Source organism: Rattus norvegicus, chromosome 12 (assembly GCF_036323735.1).
Source record: "Rattus norvegicus strain BN/NHsdMcwi chromosome 12, GRCr8, whole genome shotgun sequence".
In the NCBI taxonomy this organism is placed as follows: Eukaryota; Metazoa; Chordata; class Mammalia; order Rodentia; family Muridae; genus Rattus; species Rattus norvegicus.
This window is the reverse complement of record NC_086030.1, coordinates 24662154-24679255: the sequence shown is the minus strand read 5'-3', so window position 1 is coordinate 24679255 and position 17102 is coordinate 24662154. Positions and strand designations below refer to the sequence as shown.

Sequence of the window (17102 nt, the reverse complement as noted above, 5' to 3'; positions counted from 1 at the left end):
TGTGTGTGTATATGTATGTGCATGTGTATGTGTGTTTGTGTGTATGTATGTGTGTGTATGTATGTGTTTGTGTGTATGTATGTGTGTGTATGTGTGTGTTTGTGTGTTTTGTGTGTATGTGTTTTTGTGTGTATGTATGTGTGTATGTGTGTGTGTCTGTGTCTGTGTATGTATGTGTGTGTGTGTGTCTGTGTGTCTGTGACTGAGCAATAGCTGACCTCCTGTCTCCACAGCCTGAGACCCCATCGAGCTAAAAGGATTTGAGGAGTTTAAGGGGACAATGTAGGGGTTGTGGAGGGCTGGGGGCAAGGCCTTGCTGACAAACAAGGACAGGGAACAATAAGGAACTCCGTTCACTGTGGTTCTCTGGTAGCTCAGGGTTCGAGACAGGGACATTATAGTGCTGTCAGCTAAGAGGAAAATACACTCCAGAACCGACTTGGGGGAAAGGCATGCCTCCCTCCCCCTCCCTTCCTCTCCTCCACTCACCCAATTCTTTCTTGACTTCCTTCCTTTCTTCCTTTAAATCTTTTCTTTTTGAGACAGAGTCTCACTATGTAGACCAGGCTGGCCCGGACCCTACCATGTACCCCGCCTGTCCTTGAACCTGTGATGATCCTCTCTTCAGCAGTACTGGTGTTACAGGGGCACAGCACCACGTGGCACTTTTTCTGTGACTTTCTGTTCATTGTGGCATGGATGCTTCTATGTTTAGACCACTAGGTGGCTTGGATTTGCAGATGGGACTGTCCTGGGTTGGCGGGCAGTGGTGGGGGAGGAGCAGGATGCTGTCTACTCTTTGGTTAGTGAGAGACATAGGTCGAGGAGAGCCAGTACTCTAAAGAACGTAGAATCGGTTCTGGGGACTTACCTGAGGCTATACCATTGGGCTGGAATGGGTTGGTGGAAGGCAGCTGGGGTTGGGCAGGGGTGGTGAAGGGATTGGTGAAGGCTGCTCACAGAGAGAGAGAGAGAGGAGGGGGGAGAGGTTAGAGAAAAAGATGGTTTGAGTTCTCTCAGTCTCGGGGTGCTTCTCCCACCTCCCCTTCTGGGTCTCCACAGGTAGGACTCACCTCCAAAGGGGAGCCCTGTGCTGCCGCCAACCCCTGGCACAGCCGACTGTAGGGCAGGAACCTGGCTGGGCATCCCGAAAACACTGCGGTGCAGGGAGAGAGGCGGGAATGGGCATCTTCCAGGAAGTGCAGAGCAAGGGGGCAAAGAACGCAAGCCTGTGTTCCCCAAGGCTAGCCCAGGAGGCAGAGGGGGAGACGGGCAAGTCACAAGGCACTGTTAGCCTTCAGGTGGGTCACCTTCGTGTCTGGACCCACCTGCCAGGGAGACCTCCAGCAGCCATCCTGGGTTCCAGGAGGCCACCCACATCTGCAAGGCTGTTGGGTTGACTGGCAGCTGCCAGGGGTGCAACACCAAACGCAGACATCTGGCTACTCCCTGGATAGGATAAAACAAGAAGGCTGGGCTGAGACCTGAGGGAAAGGGCAGAAGAGGAGACGGAGGTGGGATGGGGGTGGAATGATGACAGGTGAGGCACCCGCTGGACCCTCTGAGCCGGTCCAGGTCTCCTACGAGTACCTATCGTAGGAGGGCTCGTACCCTGAAGACTTCTGGGTAAGGCCATAAGGCAATCTTGGCTGTGCTCTTTTATGCCATAAAGTTTGGTCGGCTCATCCTGGGTGGATGCCTGTCTCTTCAGCAGAGGTGGTATTCCTCCTTTCCCGTCCGTTTTGAGACAGGTTCTCAGTATGTAGCTCAGGCTGGCCTTGAACTCTCCTTCATCCTCCCACCTAGTCAGTCTCCCAAGTGCTGGGATGACAAGTATGCCTGGACTATCTGGGGCTAGCGGTCAAATCCAGGGCTTTGTGTAGAGACAGACACTGTACAGGTACATTCCGAGCTCCTGGTTAACTTTAAGATCAGTCAGGCAGTGGTGGCGCCTTTGATATCAGCATTCAGGAGGCAGAGGCGGAGGCAGGTGGCTCTCTGAGTTCAAGGCTAGCCTGGTCTACAGAGTGAGATCCAGGACAGCTAGGGCTACACAGAGAAACCCTGTCCTCTCCTCTCCTCTCCTCTCCTCTCCTGTTCTCTCCTCTCCTCTTCCTCCCCCCACCCCTTTGTCTCTTTCTCCACGCCCCCTCCTCCAGGGGTGCTGGGTACAGAACCCAGGACCTTGTGAGCACGCTAGGCAAGAAGTCTGCCACTGAGCCCAGTACACCACAGTTCAGCTCTGGCGTCTTTCAAATGCTCCAGCACTGTAGTCTGAATTTCTATGCAGCCTTTTCTAAGGGCTGTGTTTATCTATTTTGCTTTTAATTCCTTACGTACTTGCATGTGGGTGTTGAGTGATCCTTAATTGGTTCTGGAGATCAAACTCAAGGCACAGGCTCCCGTGGCAAGTGCCTTTCTTCACCCACGGAACCATCTTGACTGCCTTCCCCCTCTCCCATTGATGCTTCCAACCACAGGACGTAGGGTCTGGGTCGGGCTGCCTGCCTCAGAGTACACGGGGTTTCTGAGCTAAGGCAGCCACCTCCAGGAATGAGTCAACTCTTCGCTATTGCCTCGGTTTCCATGTTCCAACTGCTTCCCCAGGGAGAGAGCTTTTACCCTGGCAGGCTCCTGCCTGGATCGCAGTCTGTGAAGTGTCTCCCTGCAGACACTAGAGGGCAGAGCTGGGCTTCGACTCAGGTCAGCCACCGCGCTGTCACCAGCTGCAAAGCAGCAGTTTAATACTTTTTTTTTTTTTTTTTTTTTTTGGTTCTTTTTTTTTTTTTTTGGAGCTGGGGACCGAACCCAGGGCCTTGCGCTTCCTAGGCAAGCGCTCTACCACTGAGCTAAATCCCCAACCCCTATATTTATTTATTAATTTTTTTTTTTTTTTTTTTTTGCATAGAGGGGTGCACATGGAGGTCAGAGGACTTGTTCTCTTGTTCTGTCACGTGGGTTCTCGGGGTCAAACTCAGGTCATTGGGCTTGGCCGTAGCCTTTACCTACTGAGCTCCGGGAAACTGCACATTTAGCAACTTCCCTCTTCGCACTCCTGATGCACAAATGCGGCCTGTCAGAAGCTTTCAGAAACTCTAAAGTCTAGAGAGCTTTTTCTCCCTTGTGCTGCTGGGGATAGAACTCATAAAGCCTGGCGTGTGCTAGGCAGGCACACCACTGAGCTACACGGCCAGGGCACAGTGGCAACCTTCCCACAGTGGCAGGGGACGGGTTAGGGTGTGGCCTGTCTCCATTACAGCTGTCCAGGCCCAAGGCCTTGGGAAGGCGGTGAGTCTTAGGACTCTCTTTTTTGCTCTCTTTCTTTTCCCAGCTAGATACCAGCCGCGTTGAAATGGAATCACCTGTGCGATAGGCAGGAATCTCTCTGACCCTTACCTTCTCTTGTGTCTTTTCGGGAAGGGTCTCATGTAGCCCAGGCTGGCCTCAAACCCCCAATGTAGCTGATGGCCTCAAACTTCAGACCCTCCTTCCTTCACTATCCTGAGTGACAGGATTACAGGCCAGGCCTACCATGCCTGATTTATGCAGTGAGAAGGGCCAATCCTAGACACCTGGGCAAGCTATGCAAGCACTGTCCCAACTATGAATAAATATTTAAAAATTTAAAACTTTCTAAGATTTTTTTAAAAAATTTTTTTACTTGTATGATCATTTCTCTTGCACATATATGTGTGTACTATGTGTGCCTGGTGTGTACACAGGCCAGAAGAGGGCATCAGATCCCCTAAAGCCAGAGTTATAGATGGCTGTGAGCTACCATATAAGTGCTGGGATTCGAACCTGGGTCCTCTGGAAGAGCAGCCAGCGCTCTTAACTACTGTTCCACCTCTCTAGCCCAACATATGTAATTCTTATTTGTTGGAATTTATGGAAATTTTGCTTCCTGGTGAATCTCCAACTATTAAAGGATCATGTTGGAAAAGATATATTCTGGGGCTGAAGAGATGGCTCAGTGCCACTGTTGTAGAGGACCGGGATTTGGTTCCCAGCACCCACTTGATGGCTCACAACCACCTGTAACTCCTGCTCCAGAGGCTTCAACGCCCTCCTCTGGTCGCCACACATGGGGCGCATTCATATAAGCAGGCCCAACATGTTCATACACACAAATAAAAATAGAAGAAGCTATAAAAAAAGACACTAGACGTAGATCCTGTCAGTTGGTCACTATTGCTTCTATTTCAGAGCACACTTGCTAAATGGTCCTCAGCTCCCGCTCGGCCAGCTCCCTTAACCGCATGGGGGAGGGGAGTGCAGGCATCTACTCAGCTGGCTTGTTAAATTCCCACTGTGTTGGGACAGGCATCCTGTTGCACACGCAGGTAGATCACTGTTAAGTTTGAGACTTGTTTCAAACTAAAAAATGATGAGGGATATAGCCCAGTAGTAAAGTTACATGCCTAGATTTCTCAGTGAGTGCCTTGGAGCATGACTCAGTGGTGGAGCCCTGCCTAGAATCCCCAGTGAGGGGCTGGGGGCGTGGCTCAGTGGTAGAGCCCCTGCCTAGAATCCCCCAGTGAGGGGCTGGGGGCGTGGCTCAGTGGTAGAGCCCCTGCCTAGAATCCCCCAGTGAGGGGCTGGGGGCATGTCTCAGTGGTAGAGCCCCTGCCTAGAATCCCCCAGTGAGGGGCTGGGGGCGTGGCTCAGTGGTAGAGCCCCTGCCTAGAATCCCCCCAGTGAGGGGCTGGGGGCATGTCTCAGTGGTAGAGCCCCTGCCTAGAATCCCCCAGTGAGGGGCTGGGGGCGTGGCTCAGTTGTAGAGCACCTGCCTAGAATCCCCCAGTGAGGGGCTGGGGCGTGGCTCAATGGTAGAGCCCCTGCCTAGAATCCCCCAGTGAGGGGCTGGGGGCGTGGCTCAGTGGTAGAGCACCTGCCTAGAATCCCCCAGTGAGGGGCTGGGGGTGTGGCTCAGTGGTAGAGCCCCTGCCTAGAATCCCCCAGTGAGGGGCTGGGGGCATGGTAGAGTAGTTTCCTAATGCTGACTTTAATTCCTAGTACCACAAAATCAATCAAGCAATCAAACTGCAGCCCTGCAGTTCTCAGCGACACAGTGGGACCCTGTGGGTAGAGTCAGGCAGTCTTAGTTCTGCCATGCTGTGTCGCACAAGCAGACAATCTGTTTTATAATGCTGTATTTTTTTCCTTCTGGTGATGGAACCCAGGCTCTCATTTACCCCAATCACACACTTTACTCCTTGAACCACACCCTGCTAACGTTTCATCTTATTTATTTCTGAGACAGGGTCTCACTGTGTACCCCTTGTTGGCCTGGTGCTCGCTATGTAGATCAGGCTGGCCTCGAACTTACAGAAGCTATCTCTGTTTCCCAAGTGCTAGGATTAAGGCATGTGCCATCATGACCAGCTACATTTTAAAGACTTAGGAGGGAGGACCTCGGGTGGGCTGAGGGCTGCAAAGGACTCACCAAAGCTGTAACTTCCAGTTAGCATCCGATTGGCTGCCAATGAGGGCGGAGGAGGGAAAAAAAGTATGAGTCATTGGCTTGTCCCTAGACATCTGGTCTCTACAGCCCTTCAGCTGCCAACTCCTGGTATCCAGGACAGCTAAAAGAAGAGAGGCGGGGCTATGGAGACTGAGAGGCTCTGGGGGCTTTGGAAAAAACGACAGGGGTGAAAGGGACCTCAAGAATTGCCCGCAATTCCTAATCGCACAACACTCAGTGGCAAAGACCTTTGATCTTGGAAGGTGAGTATGGACTGATGCCTGGGGATTACCATTTACTTGACCTGGCCACTTGACCCTCTGAGGCGGGATATCACAGACAATAAGAACAGGATACATACAGTTTTATAGGACCCAGCCCTCCAGTATCCCCAGTTGGAAATTTTCTGTGTGGGTCGGAGGAACACTGAGATGGGTTAGCAGGGGAGGAAACTTGTCACACAAATCTGAAGACCCGAGTGGAAGAAGAGACCACTCACAGAAGCTGTCATCTGACCTCGACGTGAGTGGCAGAGCATGCGTGGTGGACCTGTGCGCGCACACATACATCAAATAAAATGTTTTTAAAAACAAGAAAGAAAATTGTCTTGGGTAGAATTCTAGCCAATATCGTAGCAAATTTGCTTGTGTGAAAAACAGGATCAGAGCGGCCCCTGTCTGTGGCTGGCGGGCCTCACACTCTTGCCCTTCAAGAAGAGGCAGTTTTTATGGGATCTTTACAGTTATCCCGTCGATGTGGTCAATGGGGATGCAGGGGAGGGAAGGATGATGTATGGAAGTGGACGGCCGGATGCAGCTGAAAGAGAGACCAGAAATGGGTGAGGCCGCTTACCTGCAGGGGTCGGCTGGGCCTGGAACGGGGTTTGGACCGATGGAGGGAGGCTTCCAAAGGCAGAAGAGCTAGGGCTGCTGCTGAAGGCATCGAAGTTGGCAAAGCCTCCATGGGAAGGATTCTGGCCTACAGGAGGAGGGAAGACTAATGTTACAAGAAGGAGGCGCTGGCTAGTTGGGGTTTTTCATTTTTTTTTTTTTTTTTTTGATCAACTTGACTGAAACAAGCCAAGGCCACGGTCATTTAGCGAGAGGAGCCTCAATTGAGAAAGTGCCCCTGCCACACATGCTGGTGCATGTTGTAACAACACCTCTAGGGAGGTGGAGGCAGCAGATCTGTGGGTTCAAGGCCAGCCAGGGCTACATGGTGAGATCCCTCTCAAAAGATCAACAACCAAAAGAAAACAGGCTGTGCAAGCTATAGAGAATGTTTCTGCTTCAGTTCCTGACTTGAGTTCCTACCCTGGCTTCTTTCAAGGGCCTGTGAACCAGGACAGGGAAGTCAAATTAACCCTTTCCTCCCCAAATTGGTTTTAGTGAGTGTGTAGGTTTTTTGTTTTTTGTTTTTTTTTTGTTGTTGTTGTTGTTGTTTGTTTTTGTTTTCCATCACAGCAACAGAATCCAGAGACACCAAGCATGGTGGTTCATACCTGTGACCCCAGTACTCAAGAGGCTGGATTGAGATCATATCATGAGTTCGAGACCAGCCTGAACTCCATAGCACTATGGCCCTATTTCACAAACAGATAGACAGTCTCCTCCCTCCTCCCCTTGCAAGGCAGCTCAGTGCCCTAGAATCTGTGTTATTATCTTATAATCTGAAGACATAGAGGCAGGTAGAGTTACGTTGGCCGGCCAACCCAGCATATGTGGCAAATTCCAGGCCAGCGAGAAACTGGATTGATTTACTTTAATTGAAAAGGTCGGTGCTGAAGAGATGGCTCAGTGGTTAAGAACATGTTTTGTTTTCTTTACAGATGACCAGGGTTCGAGGGCCAGCACTCATAGGGTGATTCATGGGCATCTCCAGCCTAGGGGAATCTAAAGCCCTCTTCGTAGCTATGGGCACTAGGCATGCATGTGGTGCACATACATACATAACATGCAAAACATTCATACACATAAAGTAAATAAATCTTTTTTTAAAAAGTACAAAGAAAAAAAGGTGGCTGGTACCCAAGAACAGCCAAGGTAGATATGGAGCTGTGTACACGAGTCAGCCTGCTTTCTCATCCAACCCTGGAGCGCCGCCCAGGGACGGCATTGCCTTCCCATACCTCTTTCCTTGAAGTGCACACACATGAACATGCACACACATGAACGTGCACACATATGACCTCCTATACCTCTCTCCTCTAAGTATACACACATGAACATGCACACACACGAACGTGCATACACATAACCTCCAATACCTCTCTCCTCGAAGTATACACACATGAACATGCACACACGTGAATGTGCATACACCTAACCTCCCATACCTCTCTCCTTGAAGTGCACACACATGAACATGCACACACACATGACCTCCCCTACCTCTTTCCTCAAAGTATACACACATGAATGTGCACACTCATGAACGTGCACACTTGTGAACATGCACACACATGACCTCCTATACCTCTCTCCTCAAAGTGTACACATGTGAACATGCACATACATGAATGTGCACACACATGACCTCCCATACCTCTCTCCTCGAAGTGTACACACATGAACATGCACACACATGAATGTGCATACACATGACCTCCCATACCTCTCTCCTCGAAGTGTACACACATGAACGTGCACACTTGTGAACGTGCACACTTGTGAACATGCACACACATGACCTCCTATACCTCTCTCCTCAAAGTGTTCACATGTGAATGTGCACATACATGAATGTGCACACACATGACATCCCATACCTCTCTCCTCGAAGACATGAACATGCACACACGTGAACGTGCACACATGTGAACATGGGGATAATTATCCAGTTCTTTATTCTCTGCTTTCAGCCTCCTGAGTACCAGGATTATAGGAATGTACCACCACCCCCGGCTCCCTTCTTCCCAGCTCAGCAGAGATAAAGTAACAAAATGGGTTCTTTGACTATTAAAGGAGTTGCTGGGAGCCCCCACTGGTATGCTTTATGGCTAAACTACCAAATATAACCCAGGCTGCTCCTTGACCCCAGCCACAGACTAAAGTCAGGGTCCGATGGACCGAGTGTCTTTGGTGTAGACAGGCTTTTGTCATAGGCTGTACTCACCTCCAAAACCTGGGAATGAGGCAAAGGCTGGTGCCACCTGGGGAGCAGCAAAGGGGTCTCCTCCAATATCGGCTAGCAGGTCAGTGCTGGCTTTCTTGGTGGATGAATGGGAAGGAGGCTGGGAGCTCCTGGCCTGTGCCGTGCGAGCCTGAGACTGGCTGACAGACTTGGGAAAGAATTGTGTGTGACACTTAGAATCCAACACATGACCTGGGTCCCTCCAGAGCAACCCAGGCTGCCCCCAAACAGCTAAGCCGAGAGAAGGCAGGGTAAGTTGGTATCTTTAGCTAAGAGGGTTCCCACGTAAGAGTTGCTCAAGTTTCTCACATCGGCCACAGAAAGCAGGTATTTTAGAGCATGCAGAGGTAACCCACAGTACCCAGGAGTGCTCACCCCTGCATATTCCCCTGTCCCCACTCCCCATGCCCCCAAGACAGGGTTTGTGTAGCCCTGGATGTCCTCGAACTCCCAGAGATCCACCTGCCTCTGCCTCTGCCTCCTGAGTGCTGGGATTAAGGTGTGCGGCACCCACTGCCCAGCTCACCCCTTATCCTTGCCCCCAGGAAGCACTGTTCTAGATTCTTTGCAGGGAGGGTCAGGACCGAGGTCATGATTCTCATCTCCCTAAGCACCACTTTCTGCCAGGGTCTAGGCACACTAGACGTAAGCTAAAGGTAGCAGCATGGCTGAGAACCAACTTTCAGCTCCTGGGTTGACAGTGCACTAAATCCAGGTGATCTGACTCAGGAAAGCAGCGCCCCCTGTCTCACGCAACTAAACCAAATCTCGGTGGGAATGTGAGGACCAGGCCTGAGGGTTACCTGGCTTGAAGTAGAAGCAGCATCCGAGAGAGATGGCACAGGATCTCCCAGAAGTGTCCGAATAGGTTTCCCTTCTGGGACAGAGCCCTGGACAGGGGTAGCAGAGACACTGCCTTTGCTGTAAGAGGCCCCCTTGACTTGCTCTGGGGGGACGTACCTGTGAAAAAGAACAGCTATGCTGTTAAAAAGAGAAAGAGAGAGAACCCCGGACCATGTTCAGCTGAGGTGGTTGGGAAAACACAAGATACAGGGGGAAAGTCGTTATTGTTTCGTTACCAATTCCCATCTATGAATAAAAAGAACTTAGTGCATGCTTTTAATCCCAGTACCTGGAAGGCAGAGGTAGGTGGATCTCCTAGTTCTAGGCCAGTCTGGTCTACAGAGTGAGTTCCAGGACAGCCAGGGGTACACAGAAAAACCCTGTCTCAAACCCTTCCCCCAACACCTTCCCCTAAAAAGAATGCAGAGACCTAACAATGTTCTCTTGAATGTGTCCCTCTCTTCTGTGAGCAGGGCTTTGTGCAGGGTAGTTAAGTGCTCTGCCCCTGAGCCACGCCCCCAGCCCCTCACTGAGGGATTCTAGGCAGGTGCTCTACCACTGAGCCACGCCCCCAGCCCCTCACTGGGGGATTCTAGGCAGCTGCTCTACCACTGAGCCACGCCCCCAGCCCCTCACTGGGGGATTCTAGGCAGGGGCTCTACCACTGAGCCACACCCCAGCCCCTCACTGGGGGATTCTAGGTAGATGCTCCGCCCATGAGCCACGCCCCCAGCCCCTCACTGGGGGATTCTAGGCAGGGGCTCTACCACTGAGACATGCCCCCAGCCCCTCACTGGGGGATTCTAGGCAGATGCTCTACCACTGAGCCACGACCCCAGTCCATCACTGGGGGATTCTAGGCAGGGGCTCTACCACTGAGCCACATCCTTAGCCCCCTTTGGCATGAGCTACCACATACAGTTGCCCCTTGGGTATCTTTTTTTTCTTTCTTTTTTCTGAGACAGGATTTCTCTGTGTAGCCCTGGCCTTGAACTCACCACCACCTCTTTGTACTCCTTGGGCATTTTAATGTATCTTTCTTTTCTTTACATTAAAAGGTTTATTATTATTATTTTTAATAATTATTAATATTACTATTATTATAGTGTCACATGGACAAGTATAGGTGCACATGCATTTGTGCCACTGAAGATCAGAAGACAACTTGTATGTTGTATGTATGTTTGCTCCTTATACCACGTGGCCTCTCAGGTCTGAACTCAGGTCAAATCAGGTGCCTTTCCCTGCTAAGCCATCGTCCCGTCACTGTTTCTGGCCTTTTGAGACATGGTATCACTATGCACCCATAGATGACTTGAACTAATCCTCCTGCCTCCACTTCCAGAACGCTGCAATTCCAGCCGTATACCACCATGCCCAGCTTTGATAAATTTCTACTCAGAAATGCCAGGATCCCCCCCTCCATGTTGTAACTATTTTCTACTTTTTAAAAGATTTTATGTTTTGCTCATTTGGGTTTTTTTTTTTTGAGACAGGGTTTCTCTGTGTAGCCTTAACTGTACTGAAACTCACTTGTAGACCAGGCTGACCTTGAACTCACAGGGGTTAAAGACATGTGCCACCACACCCAGTTTCTTTAAAGAATTTTATAATCAGCATATGGTATTTGTTCAAAATAACGGATGTCTTCTTCTCTGGTCATCTGCAGGCATCGTGGAGTAATCATAGATAAGATAATACAGATAAAACAGTGATCTTATTTCCAACTTCATTGTCAAGGAGGCCCTTCCTCTTTCTGAGTCTCCCTTGTCTCTATCTCTCTGTCTCTTTGCATTAGGGATTGAACCCAGGGCTTCCCACAGGTTACATGGAAGCCCTTTCTGTACTTTTTATTTTGAGACAGGCTCTCGCTGACTTGTCCAGGCTGGCCATGAATTCATTTCTATAGCCCAGATAGGCCCTGACTACTCCCTCCATGTCTCTCAGTCTCTGGAGCAGCTGGATCGCCAGGCTGCACCACCAGGCTCCCTCAGATTACTCCTTCTCAGTCCCATAGAGAGCGTGTCTTTAGCTTATCCAACATGGAGCCTAGTCTGCCGTGACCTCCAGCTCCTGCTGGATTAAACTCCTTTCCCATTTCCTGCATACAACCTTTATTCTGCAAGCACCTTATTGCCAGGACACCCCAACGAGGTGGTCTGGGAGACGGCTCAGTGGGTAAGGTGCTTGTTGTAGAACCACGGGGCCTTGAGCTCAGATCCCCAGCACTGGTATAAAGTTAGGTGTGCTGGCGGCAGATCTGTCTATAATCCAGCTCTAGGAGCAGAGTCCCAGGGGCTCACTAAACTGGTGAGCGTCGGATTCCGTGAAAGATCCTGCCTCAAAAACTGGAGGGCCAGCGATTTGGCTCGGTGGGTTAGGACGCTTGCTGCCAAGCCTGACGATGTGTGTTCAATCCCACACAGAAGCACCTGCTCCATAAATCTGACCTCTGACCTCTACACATGTGCTCTGGCACACACATGCACACACATAGACAAGGTCTGCTGAGCTGCAGAAACCTGCCTCCTGGCTCCATTGTTCCACAAGAGAGGGCATCAAGACTGCAGGGTCAGGGCTGGGGGATGTGGCTCTGTGGTTACAAGCACAAAGTCCTGGGCTTGATTCCCAACACCACAGAAGCCAGGAGAGGTGGCGTAGTCATGTAATCCCCACTCGGAAGTCAGCAGCAGTGGAATGCAAAGTCCGAGGCCGTCCTCGGATATATAGTTAAGGGTCAACCTGGGCTACATGCCTTAAACAAACAGAACTGCAGGGCTAAGGACTCATGACAACTTCTTCTTTCATGTTCACTTCTTATTTTATTATTTTGGAATAGGGTCTCATGTAGCCCATGTCAGTAGGCCAGTAGGGTCAGTAGCCAAGGATAACTTCAAATTTCTTTTTCTTCTGTTTTTTTGGTTTGTTTGTTTGTTTGTTTTGTTTTTGTTTAATTAACTTGAGTATTTCTTATATACATTTCGAGTGTTATTCCCTTTCCCGGTTTCCGGGCAAACATCCCCCTCCCCTCTCTGTTGTTTTTTTTTTGTTTTGTTTTTTTGTTTTTTGTTTTGTTTTGTTTTGTTTTTTGAGATAGGGTATCTCTATGTAGCCCTGGCTATCCTGGAACAAGTTTTGTAGATCAGGCCAGCCTCAAACTCACAAAGCTTCACCTGCCCCTACCTACAGAGTGCTGGGACTAAAGGTGTGCACCCCTACCATCCAGCTATAACTTTGAATTGGATTCTCCTGCCATATTCTCCCAGAGTGTGGGGATTACAGGAATAAACCAGTATGCTGTATTGATTTGTTACTTTGAAGTCAGGATTTAGCTCTAATTAACCCTGGTAGTCGGGGTGAGGAAAAGACCCGTTCCAAACCTGGTCACAGAGAGCCAGCAGTAATACTTTGGAAATGGGATTTGTCGGCAGGCTGCCTTGGACACGTCTCTTCCTCCTTACCATCTTTTCTTCTCATATTTTTCTTGGAGAAACTCCTTCACCTTCTGAGGATCCCTGGAGTCTGGTACCAACGATGTCCGAGCATCAAAAAGACCAAGCCAGATCTTCCGGCAGACCTGAAGGGACAGAAGTGGTACAATGTCCGGAGTGTAAATGGCAGTTAGTGAACCCCTGATCGATGACTCAGGCCAACAGCTTCAAAGGTAAAATATCTACTGAGCCGGGATACAGTGTGTGTGGTGGGGGATCCACATGCACCTACACAACAGACATAATCCCTGCCCCACAGTTCATAATCGAATAGGCCAGGCCTTACGTGAACGTACAATATTCGTAAGGCGCACACTAAAAATCCCAAGAAAAAAATTCATCCTGAAGGGGAATGCCAGGATGGTGAGGTGGGAGGGGAGGTGGGTAGGAGGGGGAGCATCCTCATAGAAGCACGGAAGCATAGAATGGGAGAGGGGGGAACTGGGAAAGGGTTTTGAAATGTGAATACATAAAATATTCAATAAAAAAAAATCAAAATAAAAATGCAGAGTCTAAAAAAAAAGTTCACCCCGAAAGAAACTTTGGGGGCAAGGAAAAAAAGCACATGGCCTGAGTTGGATTCCTAGGACCCAGATAGTGAAGGCTGAGAACCAACGTGTTAAAGTTTCCTCCGTTACCATAGACAGACAGACAGACACACACACAAAATGGAGAAATGTAAAGAAAAAATATTTTCAGACGACACTGTTGGGTTTTCCAACCACCTTGAGGCAAAGCCTTGCTACCAGGTGGCGTAATCACTCCAGCACACCACCCCCTCCTTCCGTGGTTCCTCACCTCATTTCCACGAGATTGGAGGAACAGGACTTCAGGCTCAGTGAAAGTTGTCATGGAGATGGACTTGACCCGATGAGGGGGGTTCAGGCCTCTCCTGTAGGGCAGAAATAGAGAGATGAGCTGTGGCAGGTGTGTGTATGGAAAGAGTGAGGAGGGAGAAATGAAATAACAGCATATGAGATGGTCTCAGGTCCCCATCCAGGGCTGGGGGCGTGGCTCAGTGGTAGAGCCCCTGCCTAGAATCCCCCAGTGAGGGGCTGGGGGTGTGGCTCAGTGGTAGAGCCCCTGCCTAGAATCCCCCAGTGAGGGGCAGGGGGTGTGGCTCAGTGGTAGAGCCCCTGCCTAGAATCCCCCAGTGAGGGGCAGGGGGTGTGGCTCAGTGGTAGAGCATCTGCCTAGAATCCCCCAGTGAGGGGCTGGGGCGTGGCTCAGTGGTAGAGCCCCTGCCTAGAATCCCCCAGTGAGGGGCAGGGGGCGTGACTCAGTGGTAGAGCAGCTGCCTAGAATCCCCCAGTGAGGGGCAGGGGGTGTGGCTCAGTGGTAGAGCCCCTGCCTAGAATCCCCCAGTGAGGGGCAGGGGGTGTGGCTCAGTGGTAGAGCCCCTGCCTAGAATCCCCCAGTGAGGGGCAGGGGGTGTGGCTCAGTGGTAGAGCAGCTGCCTAGAATCCTCCAGTGAGGGGCTGGGGTGTGGCTCAGTGGTAGAGCCCCTGCTTAGAATCCCCCAGTGAGAGGCTAGGAGTACAGTTTATTAGTTAAAAATTCATTGTCTTAGTATACACGAGGCCCTTGTTTCTATCCCCAATACTGGAAAACAAACAAACAAACAAACATCCATCAACAAGAAAGTCCTGCCAAGGACCAGCAAGTTTAGAGGGTATTGGAATTCGCTGATCTAAGGACCCGAGACTCACATAATAGAAGGAGAGAAATAATGCCTCAAATTCTTGTTTGACCTCCATGTGCACCGTGTCACCCTGGCATACAGTGAATAAATAAATTTAATAAATTTTAAATATCCCGACTAAAAGCTAGTTCCTAATATCAGGAAAAATGTAAACAAGAGTATTCTGAAAACTTCAAATGAGAGACAAGAAGAGAGACAAACAGGCTGTGACCCTGTCAGTGACCTGGAGAAGGAGGCAGAGCCAGCCACGCGGACACCCCCTCAAGGCTGGCTCAGATCCTGTCCAGTGCTCAGCCTTTGGCTGAGGGGGTGACTTCCGGGAGCTGAGATACTCGGCCACATCACGTTTCCTGCCGTTATGTTCTAGATCTATGGCGACATATCCTGAGGACCCATGGGCTTCACCAAGCATGAAGTACAGCAGAAAAGGGACCCTTGACTAACACTAATGACAGTAACAAGAGAGAGGCTGTGTCAGCAGTGTCAGGATGTGGAAGCCAGCTGCCTCCCTCCCTTAACAGAAGGATGGGGTTATGGGAGGGAATAGACAGCCAATCCCCTTTCAGGAAGCCATAGCTGGAAAAGGAAATTTCCTAGGTGCCCCTCTTCCGAGATCTTTTAATAAAGCAGGAAGAACTTCAGCCATGAGATGGAGTGGCACAGGTCCATGGCCCTGCTTTCGTGCTTGCTCCATTAACTCCCTGGAGAGCCAGGTCTGTCCACAGACTGACACCCTCGGGGATTACAATAGAAAAGAAAGATTTCTTTTTTTTTTTTTTTTTTTTTTGGTTCTTTTTTTCGGAGCTGGGGATCGAACCCAGGGCCTTGCGCTTCCTAGGTAAGCGCTCTACCACTGAGCTAAATCCCCAGCCCCGAAAAGAAAGATTTCTTACTCTTATTCATCTGGAGTTCTAATGGGAAACCGGAGGCTCGGCTAGGTGGGGGCTTCATGTTTTCCCCTTCCTTTTTTAAAGATTTATTTATTTATTTCATGTACCTGAGTACTCTGCTGCTGTCTTCAGACACACCAGAAGAGGGCATCAGATCCCATCACAGATGGTCGTGAGCCACCATGTGGTTGCTGGGATTTGAACTCAGGACCTCTGGAAGAGCAGTCAGTGCTCTTAACCGCTGAGCCATCTGTCCAGCCCCGTTTTCCCCTTTCTGAAGTTAAATGTATTTATTTACTTATTCATCGTGTGTACACTTCACGGTGCATGTGTGGAAGTCAGAGGACAACTTGCAGGACTCTTTCTCTCTTTCTTCCCGCTGTGGGGATCGTCAGGCTTGGTGGCAAATGCCTTCACCCGCTGAACCATCTCACCAGCCCCCAGATCTTCCTTGCTTCATACTTTGAATTTTCGTCTAAAGCATTGCCCTCGTCTTAAAAGAAAAGCAGCCAAGCCAAAACAAGCAAATTAGACCAGGAAGCGAGAGACCACAGATGCAAACAAGGAAGCCTCCGATATTGAAGCATCTGGAACACTGGGTAGGGCCTCAAGCCACAGCTTGGTAGAATGCTTACACGAAGCCCCCGGCTCATCTCCAGCACTGTGCAAGCCGGGCGTGATCACAGCTCTGTGGGGGCTGTCCTTGGAAGTTCAACTTTCACAAAATAAATGAATGAAAGTATGGCGCTGGAGAGAAGGCCCAGTGGTTAGAGCACTGGTTGCTTTCGCAGAGGCCCTGAGCTGCATTCTCAGCACCCACCTCGTGGTTCGCAACCACCTGCGTTTCCAGGGGATCTGGTGCCCTCTTCTGGCCTCAGATAGCACCACTTGCATATGGTACACATACATGCAGGCTTGTATGCATGTGTGTATATATGTGCGCCTATGTATGTACCGGGCGTGTAAAATAAGGAAATAGAATCGATACTTAAGTGAGGACTATATATTCACGCGCACGGGTAGCATGCACAGCACGAAGTTATCCATGCCAAGTTTGGGAGGACGGCAGGGACCCTCCCAGCGAAAGTGACGGCAGAGTGTGGAGACGGGGCAGATGCCAAGCCACAGAGCAAACAGCGCGGGGTGGCTGCTCCTGGGTGATAAACTGCTCATTAAGGGATTTTAGTAAAGACTGGGACATAGGAGCCTACGGATGAGGTCATTTTTTCTTTCCAGCCATTCTGCTGCTAGAGTTTGGAGTAGGGACTCCCCAGATGCCCTTATAAAATGACACACAGTATCCAAGAGGGTGACGTCTAAGGAAAGATGAGAGGGAAGCAGGCAGCAGAACTTGGGTCCCCGCAGCAAACAACAGCTTTTAAATAGGATCCGTCCTGGAGTCTGCGGGGATCAGGTTCCCTAGGTGGTCTAACCCTCTGAGTGCTTGCCCACTAATGACTTGATTTGGTTTGGTTTTTAACCTGAGCCAGCCCACTTTCCTTCTCTTAGTTTTGAGACAGGGTCCTGTATAGTCCAGGTTGGCCTTGAACTTGCTATGTGGTAGAGGATGACCTTGATCT

At 50.1% G+C, this 17102-nt stretch overlaps 1 protein-coding gene across 5 annotated transcripts in view; it reads right to left on the bottom strand.

Moving 5' to 3' along the window:
- Agfg2 (ArfGAP with FG repeats 2) overlaps nucleotides 1-17102 on the bottom strand; it is a 43062-nt gene that overhangs the window by 12814 nt on the left and 13146 nt on the right. For 2 of the 5 annotated variants that reach the window (XM_006249142.5, NM_001400969.1), the window contains exons 2-10: nucleotides 13729-13822; nucleotides 12901-13016; nucleotides 9400-9556; nucleotides 8579-8744; nucleotides 6317-6442; nucleotides 5447-5479; nucleotides 1329-1449; nucleotides 1074-1156; nucleotides 872-952 (exon numbers count right to left, since the gene is read on the bottom strand). In XM_006249142.5, the coding sequence (XP_006249204.1) occupies nucleotides 872-952; nucleotides 1074-1156; nucleotides 1329-1449; nucleotides 5447-5479; nucleotides 6317-6442; nucleotides 8579-8744; nucleotides 9400-9556; nucleotides 12901-13016; nucleotides 13729-13822 (977 nt within the window). The remainder of the gene's footprint in view (nucleotides 1-871; nucleotides 953-1073; nucleotides 1157-1328; nucleotides 1450-5446; nucleotides 5480-6316; nucleotides 6443-8578; nucleotides 8745-9399; nucleotides 9557-12900; nucleotides 13017-13728; nucleotides 13823-17102) is intronic. The other 3 variants (XM_063271280.1, XM_006249141.5, NM_001107131.1) reach the window with 2 other exon arrangements.